The sequence below is a fragment of the Apteryx rowi genome, unplaced genomic scaffold (genome assembly GCF_003343035.1).
Source record: "Apteryx rowi isolate R43461 unplaced genomic scaffold, aptRow1 scaffold_265, whole genome shotgun sequence".
Taxonomy (NCBI): domain Eukaryota; kingdom Metazoa; phylum Chordata; class Aves; order Apterygiformes; family Apterygidae; genus Apteryx; species Apteryx rowi.
The window spans coordinates 471,875-493,100 of NW_020449030.1; the positions used below are offsets into that span (position 1 = coordinate 471,875).

Sequence of the window (21,226 nt, forward strand, 5' to 3'; positions counted from 1 at the left end):
GGGCGCCGCGGCGGCTCCGCGCCGCTTATCCCGCCACCCCCACCCGCCCCCGGCCCCGAGGAGCCGCCGCCACCACCGAGTCTCCTTCCTGGGTCCCCCCCACCTCGGAGCAGGTGAACGCCGCGGCTACTGCGCCTGCGCAGCCAACGTGGACGGGAGCGCACGGGACGGTACGGCGCGCAGCGAGGCACAAACTTCCCGCAGGAATTGCCCGTCGCGCCCCCCGGGGCAGGCGCCGGCGGTGTCCCGCCCCACGGGGCGGAGGCCGCGCCTGGGGCCCGCTGCGAGGCGGCGCCGCTTCCATCTGCCTTCCCCGTGGCGGCCGCCGAGGCGGCTCAGGGCCGCGCCGCGCCGCCCGGGCAGCGAGGAGGCGCCCCGCCCCGCCAGCAGTCCGCTCCCCCGGTCCCCGCCTGCGACGGTTGGCGGTTGGCGGCGGCCTCAGCCTGCGCCGGCGCCGCGGTCTGCCCCGGTGATACATACACATAGCCCGCCGCCAGCGCCTGGCGGCGGCACCAACCGCCGACACCCGCTGCCCCCCGGCTGACTGCCCTCCCCGGGGGCGGCCGTGGGTGGGCGCCCTGAAGGGCAGGTCCCGGCGGCTCCGGCGTCGCCTCTCCTGCGTTTCCTGTAATGCGGCAGGCACCGGATTTCAGCGAATCGCGTTATTAGTCTGTTTGATCTCATTTCTCAGCCACCAAACGTTAATTCCCGCCTCCGCCCCCCGGTGGGAGAGTCAGCTACGTTTGTCCGTCAGAAAGGTGAAAAAACAGATTGTTGATAATAAGAAAAGCCGTGTCCGTACTGGGTTAATTTCCTTTCCACTACTGTTCACAGTTTAAGGGGCCACAGAAACCATTTAATGTAATGTGTTACCTTTAAACCACATCATCAGCATGGCACTTAAACCACTGTAGCATCCAGTAGCTTCTTAGTGTGTCCAGTATCAGTACAACTAAAGCAATAACTTCACAATCTCCTTAGCAGAAAGAGCCAATAACAAAAATAAGCGGTAATATTATTTTGTTGATGGTCGAGGTCTGAAAGTAGTTTTCTGACTACTTAACTCTATATGGGGGAGGGGTACAGGACTAACCCCCTCCAGGCTGTTGGGCTGCTGTAACTGACCATGGGCAGCGTGCCCATCATCACGGCTATGCAGCTTACTAAAGCTCCCGGGCATCATAAAGTCAGAAAGGGAAAAAAGCCTACCCAAACCTGCATGCTGTACTGCATTATTATGGTTAATTTGCTCGTTTGTGTAGCCAAAAACATACCAGGAAAAGATGTGGCTAATTTAATGTACAACATTAAGGAAGTGGAAGATGATTCAGCTCTCTGCTATTTTTTTTTTCTTCCATAATGGCTGTTCTCCGAATGGGTGGATAAATCATTACAAAGCAATCCTTTTCATCTTGAGGGGTATGGTAAAGTAATGCAGCGAGCTGACTTGCCAGAATGTTTGTAATAGGAGTGTATAAGCCCTTGCATGACGCTGTCAATCTGTGGTGATTAGTGGTAGTTTCATGCACTTTTACAATGTGCCAATTCTGGCTTGTGAAAGTTTGTGACTAAACCATGCTCAAAAGTTGCTTTTGTGTTTTACTGAAAACCGGCCTGCTTATAATAAAGTCATGTTGTTTTCATTTTGTCCTGAAAACCTGTGACTACTATTCTATGTATAAATCTGAGGTATGTTATTTATCCAAGTAAAGGTGGAAAGACTGTATTAGAAATGGATAGTTTGCTGTACACTGACTGAATAAGTAAGAAACCTTGCAGCAAACAAACTGCAGTAAATTTTTCTTAATTTTTGCTACATGTATAAAAAAAAGGTAATTTTCAATGGTTTGTTTAGCTGCAGATAAGCTAGGAGGCTGGTAGTGATCTTTCTCTCGGTAGTAGTCATTAGGACTACTATGAAAACGTTGGATGGCAGCAGTGTTTTGTGCAGTCTACTGATTTCTTGTGAGGAATGACTATCTGTTGATTTGAACCACCTTTCCAGAAGCTCGTCTGAACCTACAAGCCATAATAGTCAGGTATGCATTTTGAAGATTTTTATATTTTCTATAGGTGGGCTTGGAAACAGAAGTATAGGAAAGAGTCCCCAGGACTAAGAGGGCAAAAACGCCTGAATAGCAGTCCACAAGGAAATGAGAAAAGGTGGACAATTCAGTTTACTGCAGCTCATAAACATCAATTCTCTACTTCAGTCCTCTCTAAATATCCCATGTACAGCTCTAAGGCTAGCAAGCGAGAGAGGCATTGCCTGAGGAATGCTCTGGGAAACCCTCTAAAAACTGCATCCTTGAGTCTACTAATAAATCTGTGATTCTCTCATATCTGTGTGCTCTATCATGAGCACACACATTCTCTTCTCCAGCATCTGTAATTACACTCTAATTTAAAATCTAAGTCACTAAATGTAAATCTGAGTTTGATGGTTAGATGTATATTGAAAGGAAAGTGGCTCCTACAGCTATCAGATGAAAAAGCAGAGCTTGCAGCTGCCTCTTCTCTTGCAGAGCATTATCCTGGTGGATTATCTGTCAAGATATCAATGTGGTAAGTAAAGTCTTCTTTTCTCTGTTTCTCTCACTGTGTATTCTACTACTGCTGCCACTGCCTTTCTTTACTTTTGTCAGTTTTTTTCTCTTAATGTTTTTTCCTCACATTTATAGGTTTGTTCATTCCTTCATAATATGTATCCATCACAAAAGAGAGAGTGCCATATTATTTCTTTGGAAAATCTAAAGCTTGAGGTAGTTTGTGTGTTCTCTTGCATGTTTCTCATAGGACTGAAGGCTGTGGTGCAGAAAATGAGACTAGAAACCATAATAAAAGATAAATTGTTTTCTCCTATACTAAAAATCCTAGTTACTATAGAAAATGTAAGATGATTAACTGGAACTCTGTTCACTACTAAACCAACATGGTAATCATATGGCAGTCATTTTACAGAGGATTTTTCACAACAGCAAGGTGTTTTGTTGTTTAAATTCCAGTGGGCATAATCACCTCCTGTTCTCCAAAGCTGCTTAAACTGAGTTTGAGGAAGAGGTGAAGTAATACTTGTACGTATCATTTAATCATATATAAGTTGGTGGCATTTCTATAAAAATCAAGGACAACGTGAATTTTTGTACTTTTGAGTTGGTACAAAAGTGTTCTGTGATGCGCTGCTATGTGTCTAGTGTTGCTTAGATAATATAAAGTGATATCCCACATTAAGCAACAGTATACAAATTCTGAAGATAGTTATGCTAACTTTGCAAGACACAATCATAAGTCTTCTAAAAAGGCTTTAAATTCTGTAGTTCCTGGGCAAGTTATTTTGCAATATACAAACCATTTACTCCAAACTCCATAGTCCTGGGGGAATTGTCTGGAACCATATTCAGTTTTTCTTCCCTCCCTTTTGGGTGTCAGAATGCCTTATTTAACTGAATAGTACTTTATTTCCAGAGAGTTCATCTGATTTTATTAGACTTCTGTGTGAAGTGAGAAAGTAGTAACTGAAAGTGAAGATTTGTCCCTCATTTTTTATCTTCCTTAGCTACATCRTATGCCAAACAAGACAATTATTTGACATTATTGCATTTTCTGTGAAGGATAAATACACTTCTGCTAGCAGGTACTGGTTATGGTAGGTAATTAAGGAGAAAGTTCTGTCCCCACTTAAATCTGTGGCAGTTGTTAATATACCTCCATGGGAATGGGAATAGAGCATTAATGTGAAAAACTGTGTTTTCATAGCAGTCTAAACTGCTCTAATTGTTGGTGACAGTGGTCCACACATCCCTACAGTCTCATTCCTTGCATTGTGCCAGCTACAGTGCTTGTCAGACCTTTCTCTCGGCCATTTCAGTGTGTTGAGTCTGCAGAAAACTAACCTGACAAAGAGCAAATAATTTTCTGCTTGGTGTGCTGAGTCCCACATGTACAGGAGCTGTTGCAAGAGAGACAGAGGCAGCCAGAAGCTAGATAGGTTTATGATGCCAGAGTTCTTATTTCAGATTGCTCAGGAATGTATGGTCTTTGTTGAGCAATTTGCTTAACTTTAAACTGAAGTAATCCCACTCCAGTATCAGGGCTGCTTGTTAGCTGAACTTGAAAGAATTACTACTATCTTAGTCACTAATAATGGTTTACGTATTAATACATATGGCCTCCAGCCAGTCTAGTCCGCTTTAAAAAATGCTATCTTTAAGTTATAGTAGCTTTCTGGAAGTCATAGGAAAGCCTTGGGTATAAATTATGAATATGGCTTTCAGTACTCTTTTCCAAACCCACAACTCCAATTTCTTTGTGAAAAATGTATGAATTTGCTAACAGCTTGTTCTTTCCATCCAGTCATCTATTGCAAATATGAAAAGACATAAAAGAAAGCCATATAACATATATAGCATTTATGATAACTTTTTAATGTTGGTTCATATTTTGTTTCGAAAGGAGGTTTGCCATCAGCAATGCTTGAATTTTTCTTTACATCATTATCAGAGTGTTGTCAAAATAATGTCTAATATGAAATACTTCTATTATTCCTACTGGATAATATTTAGCATTGAGGCAATTACTTTGGAAAATAAATGAATAGGAACTAGTAATAGTAGACCAACTTAACCACAAGGCAGCACTAATCAAATAACAGGAGTTACTGTCCAGAGCTTAAAATACACACCGCTGTTGCAGACACCTTATGGGATGCTGTATTTTGTAATAATTACAGTTTTTACTCCTACTTCTAAAATCAAAAATACTAATGTTACTATTAAAGCAGTCATACAAGGCACAATACATATGTATATCGGTAATAGTTTCAATCAGTTAGGAAGTATTTTGATCTTTACTTCAGCACAAAGGTTACAGATGACAGCATGTTATCTGATAGTGCAATGAAAACAGTGACAACTCATTGTATATGCAGCCTACAGAACAAGAAATGGAAAAGTAGTCGTGCAAGATAAATCCTTTAACTATATGACTGTGAATAGAACCCTGCAAGTATTAATATGAAAGCTGGACTTAATGAATAAATAATCAGAGCATTTGTCTAGCCTGATTTTACTGCCATTTTTACTTTTGTATCTAAATGTTGTAACTTTCAACTACCACCAGATGACACTGTTCTAGAAGATTATGACTATGCCTCTCTAGAGTCACTGTCAGTATTATAAATGCAAAACTATACCCATGATGGGATGAGAGTTTAAAAACATTCAGGCTGTGGAATTGCAAAAAATTAAAGCTTCTGTATCAATTGTAATTCAGGGCCCTTTTGTGTATAAAGTACATGCTGCTGCAAGTAACTTGCTGGATATCAAGTATTACATTTCTTTACCATGTGGCTGATTTGATGGTTGATGTGGAAAGAGTGTATTTTCTATTTATCTGTGTATTTATATGTTCACCTATGGTGCTCAGTTATTGGTCTGTTCACAGTGAAGGAAAAAATGAGCAAAAAGGCTTCATTAATAGCTATTTGAATAACAATAGTGAGTGGCTTAAGGAAGAGGTGGATTCGTGGAAGTGTTCAAAGTGCTCAAAGCTATGAACAGAGCAAGGGCAGTGTCTAAGAAAGCTGAAAGGCAGCCTAAAGGCTACAGTTGTTGTTCAAAATGAGGACTTAACTCACTTCACAGCAAGAAAAAGCTCACAGGCATTGCTGCTCTATACTTTGGGAGGGAATGGAAGCTCTCTGCTCTACTGGGAAAGTTGTTCTGAGATTATGTTTCATGCCACACACCTCTCTTTCCAAAAGTACAAAGTGCAAGCTCAGGCATTTAAGACTACTAAGAACTACTGCAGTAAACAGACTCACTAGTTGAAACAGCAGGGGAGAAAAATTATTTATGATCATTCAACTGAATGGCCATAAGGCCATGTGCAACTCTACGCTGTATGGAGTGAGGTGTCAATGCCTGCAAAGGCCTTGTAAGAACTTGTCTGCAATACTGATTATAATTCCGTTGCAAAGAAGGGATGTTCTGATGGCCAGGAAATGCACAGCCTGTTTTAGGAGAGGTAAAAAGAGTGGCCATTAGGTTAGGAAACTGAAAGCAAGAAGAGATAGAATTGTTCCCTATAAACACATCAAGGGGTTAAGTGCATTGAGGAAGAAGAGCTATTTAAGCTCAAAGATGAAGTTGGTGTAAGAGCAGATGAGTATAAACTGTCCAGGAATAAAATTAAGCTTGAAATTAAATAGAAGTCAACAATTAGGGGTACAAGATTTTCGAACTTGCATTGGAACAGTCTAAAAGAAGTAATGATGGCAAAAATATACATTCATATAAGAACTGGATCTTTTTGTGAGTGGGAGTATAAGACACAGAGGTATTTAAATGCAAGGGACTGGATTTGATCCTGCAAGAATCTTAGTGTCCTAAAACAAAAAGTTAAGAAGAGCTCATCATTTTTTTTCTACCTTGTTCAGTGGCATTCTCTTTCTGCTTTGGCTGGTGTGTAGAAACCTTTCCCTTAACTGCCTCTTCTAATTCACTTTAATTGTTGCATTTCCTTTAAAAGCTCTGGATGCCACAAAAAGGGAGCCAGTGATGCTATAAAACAGCAGATCCTTTATATCAACAGTGATGCTAGTCATGAGTTTGGTTTTAAATTAGCTAGTAATAGACAGTCACTTGAGTAACTTCATACTTGCCTTTTAATTACAATATATAATATGTGTAGGAAACTCATGTCTAAAAAGAGAAAAGAATTTGCTCATGAAGGCAGAGTTTCTTTATGGTCAGAGTAGCGGGCTGGTTTCCAGGAGAAGTGGGTTGTATTCCTGGTTCTCCCATTACTGCTCACTGACCCTGGGCAAACTGTTTTGCCTCTCTATTCTTCTGTTGATGTTTTAAACTAGAACAGTGACACTATCCAGTTCCTGGCAAACACATGGTTAGTTTTCCTCTTTGCTTGCCCAACTACTGATACAAGGGTCAAAGGAATGACTGCTTAGATAAATACTTTTTAAGAATACAGAGCTATGCATTCATAAAATTCGATTATCTCCCGGCTGAGATTTTTCTGATTCTATTATCATATTTTCCCCTTAAGTACTGTCATTAAGAAGTAATGATTTGACCTGATCATTTCTCTTCAGCAGGGCTAAGTATACATGCAAAGATCTAGAGACAGTGAGCCTATACAGTTGGAACTAAAAAAAAACCCCTAATTTAATTTGTGTGATCCCTTTAGGTAAAGTGCTGAACATCTAAAACCACATCAATAGAGATGCTACGCCAAGCAGAATTCACTGCTGTAGAAAGTCACTGAGTCATCGTATGACAGATTTTTCAAGAGATGAATTGAATAGCACTTGCAACTATCAAGGTAAGCAACTATTTCAGGGAGAATCAGAAAGTATTTTTCCCAATTACAATATTGCAGAATTTGCTAGGTCATTAAGGAAAACATTCACTTTCGTTCTGCAGTATCAAGTATATCAAACTGATTGATGCAGAATACAGAAACCAGTGATTTAAGGATAACTATACTACTTCCCTGCATCACAGTTTGTAGGCTCTACTATTGCAAAAGAGAACAAATACGCATCTTTGAAGAAGAATAACCTTGTTCTGTGATTACACAAAGCCAATACATGTAAAAGCACAAAGACAATAGTTTTATGTAGCTAGATCTATCAATTAGTACTTGAATTCAGGACTTGTGAAGGTTATGACTGTAACAGAGCTAAGCACACTCAACCAATTTCAGATTAGGAATTTGTCAACATTCAAGCTGATATCCTGATCCTGTGATACTGTTGCTTGAGTATTATCATAGTGTAAATTCCCTCCTACTTTTAATTTTAAATTTTTTGGAGGGAAGGGCTTCCTATCCTCCTTAAATCTTTCTGGCTCCAAGGATTTACTACAAGCTCTGCCACCCACTGAGGAAGGTAGAATATCTGGTTGGAGAGACTCAAGGGCTTTAGGCCTGAAATTCCTTTTATGTCTGACCTACTTCTCAATGACAGGCCCATAGGGCACTTCTGAATAAAGAAGAGTTACTTACCTTTCAGTTGAAAATAATGAATACTTCATCACCTCTACTGAACTACCATAGGAGCAGAATTATTATTCTGTATTGATTTAAATACATAATATCTAGTTTTCTTGAAGTGCTTTAGAAACAAAAGCTAGGTAGGTCTGATGATATGCCAGTAAAATAAACTCCGGTGATTTTACAGGGAAGTAAAATGAGTTCCAGACACTCAAATGATTTGTATAGTAATGCACAGCAACTCAGTGGTAGATAGGGAATTGGAACATGGGCAGTTTGATACTGTTTTCAGATCTGTAATTAAAAATATTTGTATCCCTGTAGTCTAGAAGACATCCTTACTTAATTACATACACAATGAAGAAAGATCCCTTCCCTAACTGTACGTTCATACTATTTCATAGTCTGTAGGAGTTCATCTGCATGTAAGGATGACAGCCACTGGCATGCCACCTCTTTATTATCCCCAGCCCTGCTAGCAAAGAAATATTGCCAGTGCAGATTCTTGATCATGAAGCACTTCTTCAGAAAACTATTATTTAAATGGAAGCTTTTGCCAAGCTGATCAGAATGCCCCAAGTAACTACACAATTTTGAATCTTCATCCGTCAACATGCACTACTTCAAATTAAATTCTAATCATGGTCATTTTCCTTCTGTCTTAAACTTTGCTTACCTTATTTTTTCACTTTGATTCTACACTCCTATCTCATGCACATGAAGTTTTTGCTTGCTTATTCCAAAACAGGCCAGAGACATTGGGTTTGGTTTAATAAATATGAGGTGCAGCTCACGGCATAATTATGTTTCATTATTAATATAAACTATTCCTTATCAATGAGTGTATCTATTAAAATGGACCGCTTATCTTGTAAATGGCAAAATACCAGTTTTCCAACAATCCAAAACAAACTCTGATGCCTGTAATTGAAGGATTACAATGTTATGTGTAGAGAGGAAAAACCTGCTTCAAAAAAAGTATCAGCACAAAATAGTGACAAGTCTTCACACGAGTATCTCATCTGGTAATTTGCTTCAAGCCATCTGTACTTTTCTGTACCTCTAACTTGTTTAAAATGTGTTTTAAATCTTTACTATCATGTGTACCTGCAAACCACCTGTTTTGTTTTGTTTATCTGAAGGGACAGTGTGAGGGTTGCAATAATATGGTTAAATTTATAGCAAATACATCTGGAGAAATAAAGCACTGTTTCCTTCAGCTTCCCGGCCTCTCAATTCCATGTAATTATTGTTCTCTTTGCACTGTGTCATGCAGTGTTTCACACTGCAGTTTCATGACTGCTTTGGCTGATCTGCTCTGAAAGGTGCCATCCTGCCTTGCTCTAGGCTACATGTTGCCGCTCCTCCTCCTGTCAAAGCTAGAGCCAATGTAGTCACACCTTGGGTGAATTAGGAAACTGAACATCTGAAAACTTTTTTTGGTGGGTCTTTTTTGTGAGCCTATGTTGGCTAAGATGGATTACAGGCTCAAATGGGATCCAAAAAAAGAGTGAGTTGCATGCAAGAGGGCAAAGCCTCTGCAAGCTCTCTAACTTTTTGCAATGAAAAACACTAGGCAGTTGAGGAGTTTTTATTATTTTCTGAACATGTTTTCAAGGATGACTAGAGATGACTGCAGAGTTTTGCAGCTAGTTTCCATTATTCCCAAATTTTGGAGATGCTTGGGTCTGAGGTTTTATTTGAGCTTGCAATAGAAATAAGCGTATACTGTAAATCCTGGCTTAGTCACATGTACGGGCATTGATGTTTACAGACTACACTTCATGCTACGTAAACATGAATCATTCAGTAACAAATGCTCAATTATTAGACAGTGCTATTGTCTATATTCAATAGCACAATGTCTGTTTTCTACTTTGGAGCTTAAAGTGGTTTTGATTGCACATCTATATCATTGTACACTCTGATATAAGAATCTGAAATTATAATTAAATCTGCTTATCTGACTTGTGGCTTACAGCTGAGAACGTGAAGAAATGTATTGCATCAGACTACATTTTCCATCTTAAATGCACAAATGATTCAGATAACATCATTTGTTGGCCCAAATAAAGTGACTATCTGCCAATATTTAAAATTAGAAGAGTAAAATATTTTGTATTCTAAATTATTTTAATGGTCCCCTATATACAGACTCTAAAGATAAAAGATTATTCTGCTTTCAAATGCACAAAATGAGAGATTAGAAAAAACAAATACAGCAAAATAGAATTTAAAATTCTCCTGAATTAGAACATTCTTCCTTTACTAAACTCTAATACTAACAGCTTCATAAATATAACCACAGATTCTCTATTCCATTCTGCATAATCACTTTCAACCTGCAATTTAAGTGTAAAATGCTCCACTTCTGATTTGATGACATCATCTGACTCTCTACATCTGCATAGATGTAAACCTGCATAGATGTAAATGATTATACAAGATATCACGCAATATGATCTTAAACTATTACATCAAGACAAACTCGGCTCATTGTCAGTTGACCTCAACTTGTCCTCCAGCACTTGAAACTTCATTTGGAGTAACACTGTGGGGGATGCGATTTTTCACTTATGAAAGAGATGAGCTGATGAGGACTGCATCAGTATTAAATCACATTCAGGGTCTTTGGGTCAGTTAGAGGTCATGATCTGAAAGTTCAGCTGTAGTAAGGTATTAGCAATTTTACAAGTTTCAACTTGGGACTACAACAGAAAGCAAACTAACTTGGCATTAAAAAAGCAAAACAACTGCATCATGTTCTTACTCTGGGTAAATTAAAGCATTTCAAGCAATTTGATTTCTATTACCAACATGGCCAGGTCCTTCTTATGAAACCAGGAGCCAGATCATGACGTGCTTATTCTGATTAGCAGTAATTTGTATACGTAATGCAAGTGAAATGAATCAGAATTATGATGCAAGTCACTGCTTACTAAAGGGTTTACAGTATGATTTTAAACTCTGTGAATCTTTTATATTAACCACATGTAATAATACTTATTCACAGAAGTGCTACACTTAATTTTTTACCTGAGATTAAGGCCCAGACCTTGCACTCAGGCAGGGGGACTGCTGTGGATACTTGGGTTGGAATACGCAGAGTTCACTGAAATGCTGAGGTGTAATTTTGTCTCCCATTGATAATGGCTACAACAGAGATGTGTTATTTAGTCTTTGATTTCCACATGTAACGTGTCATGTATTTGTATTTTCCCTTTAACTACCCAAGATAGCATGAAATGTTATTTCCACATCATGAAGCTCTCGACACATCTGTTCAGCTCATTCTTCAATATAAATTGGCATGATCCAAAGTGCCAAGATAATTCTGCAGTTAGAATTTTGCTCTAAGGATATAATTTAATTATTCATTAAGACATTGAGAAAAGCAAAAAGCCCACTATGGTCAGAAAAAAGCGTTGCAACCAGTTGAAATTCCATAAGAATACTATAAATATGCCCACAAACACTTAGAAGGAAGGCATAACTTCCTTTTGGCTTCATTCAGATACTGTAATAAAGATAACCCTTCACTTGCTGTCATAATGCATTAACTATTGCCATGCTATTATATAATTTTTGTTCAAAGCATATGCTAAATCATCTAATGGTTTGCACTGAAAATGTTTCATGCAGTATTTTTTCTCTTCCTTGCTGAACTAAAAATTGCTTTCATTACCTAAATTTAATCTAACTGAATGCAATATGGAGGTTCATACATTCATTAATTTTATTCAAAAATACTTTTCCAGATACTTAATTCTTTACAGTCTAGTGGTCCAAACTTTTTCTAGTCCATTAGGGACAATACTAAGCATGTAACGAATTGCAGGCAACATCAGATTTTGTTCTTGCCATCCTCAGTTACAACCTTTTATTTTCTTACAGCTATGAACAATGCTAGAAAGTCTCATTGGGTAATACACTGCCCACGAGCAATGGCCTGGGGTCTTCTGGAGTAGTCTACTTCGCATGGGCTCAAGCATGAGCCACACTGGAAGGTCAGGTACAGAAAGGCAACTGTGGACTATTATGAAATAACACATCACTGTGAAGGAGGCTGCTTTAGGCTCTGCAGTGTTGGCAATCTAGAGCGCACAGTGCAGATATATATAAAATATTCTCTGTTGCTATCACCTCACACTCTGCAAAACAACCATGAAGCTGTCGAGCAGTTTTGGAAACAATTTCTCTTATATAAGCATCCTGAAAAACTTCAGAATCAAGCTGGTACTTCTCTGCAGATCAAAGGGGAATTGCTGCATCGGAATAATACCTAGTCTCCAAAACCAAAACTGGAAAAACAGAGATCATACAGGTAAACAAAGCAGTTGCTCAACACAAGGCTCAAAGCAAAAAATAGAGGCAGGTGGTGGACTGCAAACACAATCTGGAGCAGAGAGACATGTACACGACCAGCTTTCAAATTGCTCTTGGTCCAAACATGAATAAAACTTCTGAATTTTAAGGTAAAGGATTGCAGTTTTTACTTTTTAAACTGATTTACATACAAATAAATCCAGTTTTATCATTCATGCAGAGAGACCCTAACAAGACACAAGCAGAAAGGATCAGGACAAAAGCTCTGTTATATGGTGCAAAGGAAACAATGAGGGGAGAGAACATCACCTTATGTTTACTTGAGAAGATCACCACTACATACAAGGAATGGTAACTCCTATAAAATGAACTCTATTAATAAAATAGTTCTAGTTAGTGAAACTCATTTCGTTCATGCTGAAGTGGAAGAATTTTGTTGTTCTGTTAATTTAGCCTAACGCTAAGACTGCTCAAAGGCTGAGGCTGCTCAAAGATAGGTGTAAAATTTTCAGAAATACTGAAAGCATAGAAAACAGAGCTTTCCATCCAGTGTTTCCAGAAAGAAGAATTTTTAGCTGGGGAAAGAGAAGAATGCAAATACTGAATACACTTTAATGGCTTGCTTAATGAAATGAAACACTTTCTTTAAGAATAAGAAATGTATCAGGTACATTAGTCACAGAAAATACTGCTAATTTTTAAATAAAAAGTAAGAACTATTTGCTTTTTAACATCATGCTACAGACTGGGCTCTGTTGCTCTTTAACCTCTTARGTATATTTTTGTTTGTTGACATACTTACAAATAAGGAGAAGTATAAATACTGAAAATATAAACTATCAATAGAATTCTAAACATAGGACTCAAAACCAACCCTCATAATGCAAATACAGAAGAGAGTGATGTTTCTAGAGAAAAAGAATTAGAAAATCACTATGGAGATAACAGCACAGTATTGAGAAATAAGAGTAGCAGTAACTGCCTAGCATTAAGGATACAAATACTTGGTATACCAGTGTAATAACCATATAAAAGTCAGTGAACACAGATGCAGAATTGGTTGTTCTAAAAATGAACCTAGCTGTCTTCGCTACCAGGAATTGAGAGCCTTGGTATTTCCCTCAGGAAACAGGCAAAGCTTGAAAAGTCAGCATACATCATACTTACACTGGTCTGGTGACTATTCAAATTTCTTCTCAGAATTTTTTAAATAAGTAAAGCAGAGAGGGATAGTTGGTAGTACACTGGGACGTCTGCAGTGAGGGAGTAACCTAACAGCATGAAATAGTTCTTTATGCAATTGCTCTTCATTGGACATGACAGCCTGTTTGGGATTCCTTTTAGCCTGGTTTTAATACTAAATTTATTAGCATTTGAGTTTCCATTTTATACACACATACATACATATATATGAATATAAATAAAAGTCAGGATTTCTGCTGATGATTTGAAAAATACTTAAATTCGTGGATTAACAATTTGTTTTCATAAGTAAAGCCTAAAATATTTATTTTTAGCCTTAAGTAATTAAAGAATCTGGTGTTTATAAAAAGTAGTAAAACTCAGTTGTTGCATAAAAGCTGAAGATCTGATTCAAAGAACAGTTTTTCTCTGAAAAATTAAAGTAAAAACAGCCAGGAAAAAAATCCGTATTTACTGTTATGATACCACATGTGCTTTTTGTTATCCTGCAGAGAGTTTGGGGGGGAAGGGAGACTTTGGGGGGGATTTGGTTGCGTTCTTTTCCCAAACTGCCAGGCCCACAAAACCCAATCTCGGCTCCTGTCATCAAGCAGCGTTATTTCTCTTTCATGCCTCACTTCCTGTAATAAAGGTTCTCCCTGCCAAACAGTGCCCTCATTACAACTGTGTAATCTCATCTTTTAAAAGTGATGCCCTTGGTGACACCTGTGGCAAGCCAAGCTGAGGCTGCATAAGTAGCCAACTGGCTCTCTAGCTGTATGCTAATAAACAAGTTTGCACAAGAAAACAGACTCCAGCATGTGCGCGCTCTCTTTTTTTTTTTAGCTGAGYTGCTCAGAATAGTTAATAAGAGTACAAGATATTCAGATATGAATTAATCTCCAACGTTATTGGATCTCCTTTTGAATGCTACAGAAGTGTTGACCAAGGCTATTATGTCATTCTTCAGAGTTAAATCATGCCTGGAAATAGAATTGCACTGTATATATTTGGTGTCACATCTGCTTGCTTTTATACTGTTTTTTACATTTGGTCATCAGCCTAGAAACAAAATTAGACAGCTCCTTTGTCTTGCATTACCTATAGTTTTGTTTACTCAGTTTCAGTGAGTTTTACTTTTGCTAATACAACTCAAGAAGGCTCACGAGTTGCACGGGTATAACTGAGGACTCCCCCGAACAATGATGATTATTTGCATGATTTTGTTAATAATCTCTGGAAAAGCAAAACAAAACCTTAGCTTTTTCAAATATCTTTTCTTGTTTATGTAACAAATACAGAATTCTGCAATGTTAAAGGTTTTTTTAGAGTAGAACTGCACTCCACATACAGAAACATACAAACTTGCTTTTCACTCTAGGTCACAAAAGTTGAGCACTTTAGAGTTAAAACACAGAGTTAAACGTGGAATTAAATTTGCTACAAAATCCAAGTATTAAAAGCTCTATATGCAATGCACAATTAAGGGTATATTATGAACTTTAATAAATTAATTTAAATATTTTCAAATTATATATCCACTTTTTAGTTCTTCAGCTAGTTTTCTAGTGTTATGACTTTTGTAGCGTTCTAGTAGTTTCCCCTCTATAGCAGCATAAAAGATCTGTGTATTATCATAAGAGCAATTGAAAAGGGATATACTATTTTACAATACCGTATAAAGTAAATGATTAAATGAAAGAGAAATGTCAACAGGTTAAACTTTACAGACAAGCAAGGCATGGTTTAAGCAAAACTGTGTTTAAATGAAATAGGAACATTTCTATGAATTTTTCACACTTTTCTTCTTCCTCATTGTTTTCTAGTGTTTGAATTCTCTTATGCAGCATTTCTCTGAAATCTTAAGAAATAGGAACTTACCTTTTTTCCCATTTGTATAGTATGGTGTTCCTAAAATTTCGAGCATTTGAGCTATTGTAAGCTTTAATCATGATTTGGCAAAGCTGGTTTTGCTCTAGATTTTGGGTGCGCGCGGCTTATAGGCAAATATTACTTAACTACCAGTCTTGCAGAAACTTTTACACATGCTGCATTTCATTGGTGGTAAATGGAGTTATTAAACCCAATTTGATTAATTCTAATGGGCTGTTTCTTTCAGGAGTGCTGAGCATTCCTAGCTTCCATTGACTGAAGTGGTAGTGTCTGCTCAGGATCTGGGAAAACTGGGCCAAAAGTGATAGTGAAGGAAGTGACAAGGAAGATAAAAAAAATACCATTGATTGGCTTTCGCAAGCAATATAGAAATTTGACAAACCCTAAAGAAAAGTGCAGTTCAGAGCCTAACAAATTAAAAATTCAAATTTCATTGTCCTCTTGCTCCTTCAGTTTAACAGTACTTGCATGAAGGAAGCATCCACCTTGCCTTCAAGGAATTAGGCAAATTAGTGTCAGACATGCGCCAACAGAGAAACAGAGGTGCACTGAAGCAGCAAGCAGTAGCATGCAGCATACAGGCTCGATACTACTGGAAAAGACGCACATCTCTTCAGTCGGGTTTCGGTTATTCCATTTGGTTGTTTTTTAAATGCATTAGGCAGAGGGTCAGCTTTGCTGCTGGAGAAAATGAGGTGATATATCCAAGCGAAGGCCACTTTTGCTATATGGGGAATCTGTGCACTTGGGATTTTGAAGAGAACTGTAATGAAGTGGTTGCTTCAGGTAAGAAGCAAAAATAAATTAGTATTTTAATTATTATATTTTCTTAAGGAGACAAAAAACATAGTAGACATGTCTTAGTTATGTTAATAATTAACCTAGTGAAAACACTGTAATATGTCAAGATAATTCAGGTTGTACAGTTATCAGGCATAGGAGACTTCTAATAAATGCCCATTAGATTTTAATACATTATAAAACCTAAATATTGAAAAGTCACGTTTAAACTTGGCATGTCAATGACACTTCTACATAAAAAAATGTAACAGTGGTCAGAAAAATGACTAAGAAAAATATGAGTACATACTAAAAGATCCATGTGTTTAGTCACTTACGCTTAATTTAGACCTTCTCTTTAGTTTTGCAGATTCAAGGCAACTATGTAAGAGTGAGGTGATTTCCTATGTGTGGCTTGTGTATCATCAGTAAAATTAACTAGCATTAACACAATCTCTTTTTGTGGATATGTAACACACAAAGAACAGATTATGATTTCAGATACCGCTGAGTTTTGAAGAATAATATTTAGGGTAGGTAACTGTCAGTATTTCTGTATGTATCAAACAGAACATAAGTGTATTTAGAAATATGTCTATCGAGTCTGTAAGGATGATGATACTTAGATCTCCAGTTGTTTTTACAGTGGAATAATAATGAAAAGCTCTATATGAAAATTAAATATACTGCTATATATAATATAAAAACATTTAAAATTAAAACTTTATTTTTTAAATTAATTTTTCAGAATAAAGCTTCACTTCATTAAAAAAAAAAAAATTCTCACAAACTCTCAGTCCACAAACACTGTTAGGATATTTGTAATTTATCATCTAAATGGGATTGATCAAAACAATGTCAGTGTCTTCCCCTTATTTCTTATTTAACAAGCTGATCTTTGGATACTGTCCGGAGAGCTCTAATGTTTAAAGTTTTACTGAGTAAAAGAGGATACTAACCCACAGCATTTATATAAATCTTCCTATAACTATATGCATAAAACACAATATTCCAGTCATTATCTGATTTCTAAAAGACTGCAGAAAAATTTTAGTGACCAAAACAATGCAAGTAAACATCTAGAAAGTGGAGAGTGTTCTCTTTTCAATTATTTGGTCAATTAACAAATCTGTGGAGAAAACAGATATTTTCTACAAAATCTTTTGTTTAGTTGGAACTCTAGATTTCTGGAAAACACTGGAACACAAAATTTTCATTTAGCCCTACCCATGGTTACTAAGCAGACAGTCTAACCCCTTCCCCGCGGAGGATGGAAAGGGTCTAAGTCAGAACTCATGCAGTTCTATAGCTGGAGAGCACTAAGATTTGGGGGTGCAAATACTCATCAAAATGCATCCTATATGTGTAATTCCTACCTGCATCACACATTTTTGCACTACTAAGGGTAAATAAGGTAAAAGGAAAGGCTGAATGAAGCTCACTGGTTAAGCAGTTACTTCGCTCTTCCAGAAACCGTCTAGATTACATTAGCCCCTACAAGAACAGTTGTGAAGTCTGCATATCCTCACGACATACACACGGGAATTTAGGATACATGTTTTTCCCTCTATTTGATAAATATGTTTTTTATATATGCAAAAACCTTACAGAGGAAGCCTGATAATAGTCCCTCAGGACACCAATGAGTTCTACGTAAGATTGAAGTAAGAAAGAATTTCATGATTATGTTCAGCACACAGTCTGCATGCATTCTGCCTTACAACTATTTCAAATATTCTCTTAAAGAATAAAATTGTTTCCTATCAATTCATTCAAGTTATCCAATCTTTTGCCTCTTGCTTTGAATGTAACTGAAAATCAGCACTACTTTGAATAATGCCAAGTGCTTCAACAGAGCTGGTAGTGAATTTTTTTAAAGTATTTTCGTCTGCCACGGAATTACTAATTCTTTTGCTACATCTGTTAGTGAAATGAATATATTTTCCAGTAGCTAAAAATATATTTTACTAGTCTAGTAACCAAATTATAAACTGGTTGGTACCTGTTTATATAATTTTTAAATTTTACTCATGGTAAAAACTGTCTGATTGTTACGTTACCCCAGACCTTAAGAAGATAAGCTTGTATCCTAATAATTTCCGAGTTTAAAAAAAGGTCCATATAAGATCACATGCAATAGGTCACTGCATGAGGGAAGGCAATGCATGTTTTCCTCTTCTTTCTTTTTTTTTTTTAATCATATAAATGCTGAGACTGAAAAACATTTATTTAATGTGCTAGTGGCTGTGCATCTGATGAAAGCAGCATGTGTTCAGGAGAAATTAAACAGTTAAAAAAAAAAAGCCTAAAAGGGCCTGGCAGAAGCCTCCTGTAAATACACCCAATAACTGATTTGAAAAGTTAAAAAAATAAAAATTATTGCTCTCTACCTTACAAAGGTTTTTGCCCTTTGTTACAGCGTAGCCCACAAAGTTAATTTTCCACTTGTCGCAGTGGAGTGTTTTAACACCCTTTTTGTGGGGAGCAGGGAACAAGCAGTTACTAACAGTACTAACAGTGCAGGGAATCTCCTAAGGAGGATCTGCTACTGATGGAAAAAAGTGTGTGTTCAGCTGTGCCAAACCAACTGTTGAGTGATGGTATCTCTACTGAGAAGATGGAAACTACAGGGAAGGAAAGAGACAAAATGGGGAAGGAGAGAAGTAAGTGGATGGAGGTGGGGAGAACTTCTTAAAATGATACATGAAGCCAATCTGTCTCCATCAGTGAACCAATCTACCAGTTAAACAAGTAGTTGGAAGCTACCCTCTGCATAAGAAGAAGAAAGAGAGATAGGATTAGGGAGGACACAGAAGGGAAAATACATGGAATTACATCAGGGATTAAATTAGACTATAATCCTACATGTGTGCCATCACAATTGAATTCTTAGCCAAAAGCTATAATTTGATAAAAAAGAAACTAAAGCTTCATGGGAAGGTAAGAAACACCAACAAGAGGGACAAAAAGAATATAATCAAAACTTCACAAATAGCAAACATAACTCAGGAAAATACATTTTTTTGTGAATTCTCTCTAATCAAAGTTGTTTCAGTGGGAAAATCTCTTTAAAACTGTATACAAATTATTGAAGCAAGCTGACACCTGTCACTGTTAGAATATTCCAAACAACTGAACTACAGATGCATCCTGGATACACTTTCTTAAGTGATCACCACTCTAAGCAGAATTAAGATTTCACCCACTGTATGCCTCAGCTGAGGGAAACAGTTTTAGAGGTGGTCTTCTAGAGAAAAGGGAGAGAGTAAATCAGCAGGTTAAATTATGAAGAGGAATTTATACTAACCTACCGTGTCATATGACAGTAGTGAAGAGAAAAATATATCCAAAGGCAGTTCCAGTAGTACTTCATTTACTTTACAGTAGCTTCAATAAGAATTTAGTCAAGGTTCATAAATCATTCTTTATACTGTAACTGCAGCCATTTCACAGCAAAAGTTCAAGTGTAACTTTCATTTTCTGGTTTCTAATTAAAGATCTATAATGAAAACGTATATAACTTGACTGTTTAACTACTCTCATTAATGATGCTGAACTGTGAAATGCTACTGTGACATCTTGTACCACTCCCTGTGGTAACTGCACTGTGTATACACTGTACTGTGCACTGCTTTTCAGAAAAGTAAACAATTGCTCTTTCAAGCCACAAAAATGCATGTCTGCTCTCAAAGAGACATGCTTTTTGCTGCATCATTAAAGAAAAATGTGCTGCCTGTGATATCAAAAGACCAAACGCATGCAAATCCCAAGCACTTCATCAGAGAAAAATGTACAAACATTGAACACATTTTTCCCCTTTATACAGCAATATACTGACAGAGAATCATCCCAGACAGACCAGGGAGATCCCACATTTCAGAGGATTCCACACAAACCCCTCACACCAGTCTCATAAGCTCTCAACAAATAATGAAATATTTCTCCTACCAGCTAAACCAAAATGGCCTGAGACTTTTTTTTTAAGAGGACTCTCTGCATAAACCCCAGAAAAAAAGCAGGTGAGTCTTTCTGTAAGAATAAGCCTCAAGTAAAAACGTAGTTCTTAAGACAGTACTTTGTTCTTGTCTTTACTACTGATGTTCCAAGAGAACCTTTTCTCTCTGCAACTTCTTCCTGCAATGAGATCATCATCTATTACTGCAAAAATTAATGTGATGTTAAAATAAGCATGGTGTGGCTATGCTGCAAGATCAAGTGAGGAAGCAGGCTGAGGCAGTTCAGAGTTTCTCAAAAAGCAATTTTTAAAATATTACTGAAAGTCAAGGAAGGTGTTTTATGTCTACTATAACAGATTTAATTCACTTGCATGTTCTTCTTCTTTGCTTTAGGTTTATCTACTTGAGCTAATTTTAGTAAAACAAGATTTGACCTCTGCCAAGGGCTCTTGGGAGTATTCTTGATTCCTACTACTAGGTCTGTCATTTTAATCATGCTTTTTCACTTCCATATGGTTTCTAACATGTGAAATGCCATTTCTTTCAGATAGCTGATCATGTCTAGCTAAGCTCTTATAGTCACCCTACACCTAGCAATAGACGTGTTGAGAAGTAAATGACTACAGGTCTGATCCAAACTCTATTACAGCAGATTCTCATTAATACTCTCATGAATCTGCAGAATGTGCTTTGTGCATAGATCAGAATATATTTAACAGTGTAATCCTTTTCTGTACGTTATCTTAAATCCTCAAAAACTTGTTTATACGTAGAATTTAGTAGCACAGAAATCCAGTAGCGTTTGGGACATTGTAAGAGAAGGTGTAAATGCTTACACAGGATTTTTACCCATAAATCCCGCCTGGCACCCATCCACGTAAAACTAGCGTGCCGCACACAAAGCGCGGCAGCGTGACCCAACAGCGCGGGCGGGGAAATCGGGACCGTTTTCGGGGCACCGGCCGCGGCCGAGTCTCGCTGTTCGCGCGTCAGCTTTGCCGGGGCAGTCGAGGTTCCTCAGGATCTCAGTGTATTGCTCCCCGGGGAACATCCTTTGCTAAAACAAGCCGGAATTAATT

General features: G+C 37.7%; 1 protein-coding gene and 1 long non-coding RNA gene across 9 annotated transcripts in view; one reads left to right on the forward strand and one right to left on the reverse strand.

Moving 5' to 3' along the window:
* GOLGA4 (golgin A4) overlaps positions 1–1,860 on the reverse strand; it is a 67,248-nt gene extending 65,388 nt beyond the window's left edge. For all 5 annotated transcript variants that reach the window (XM_026067937.1, XM_026067936.1, XM_026067935.1 and 2 more), the window contains exon 1: positions 481–1,860. In XM_026067937.1, the coding sequence (XP_025923722.1) occupies positions 481–684 (204 nt within the window). In that variant the 5' untranslated portion in view covers positions 685–1,860. The remainder of the gene's footprint in view (positions 1–480) is intronic.
* On the forward strand, positions 26–14,394 carry LOC112967136. Of its 4 annotated transcripts, none has more exons than XR_003253859.1 (6): positions 26–170; positions 1,856–2,039; positions 2,526–2,565; positions 3,006–3,074; positions 7,204–7,338; positions 11,905–14,394. It is a non-coding gene; the product is annotated as an uncharacterized LOC112967136 (long non-coding RNA). The 4 variants fall into 4 exon arrangements; XR_003253861.1 differs by lacking the exon at positions 26–170 and adding an exon at positions 673–758; XR_003253862.1 differs by lacking the exon at positions 3,006–3,074.
* Positions 14,395–21,226: the final 6,832 nt, after the last annotated feature.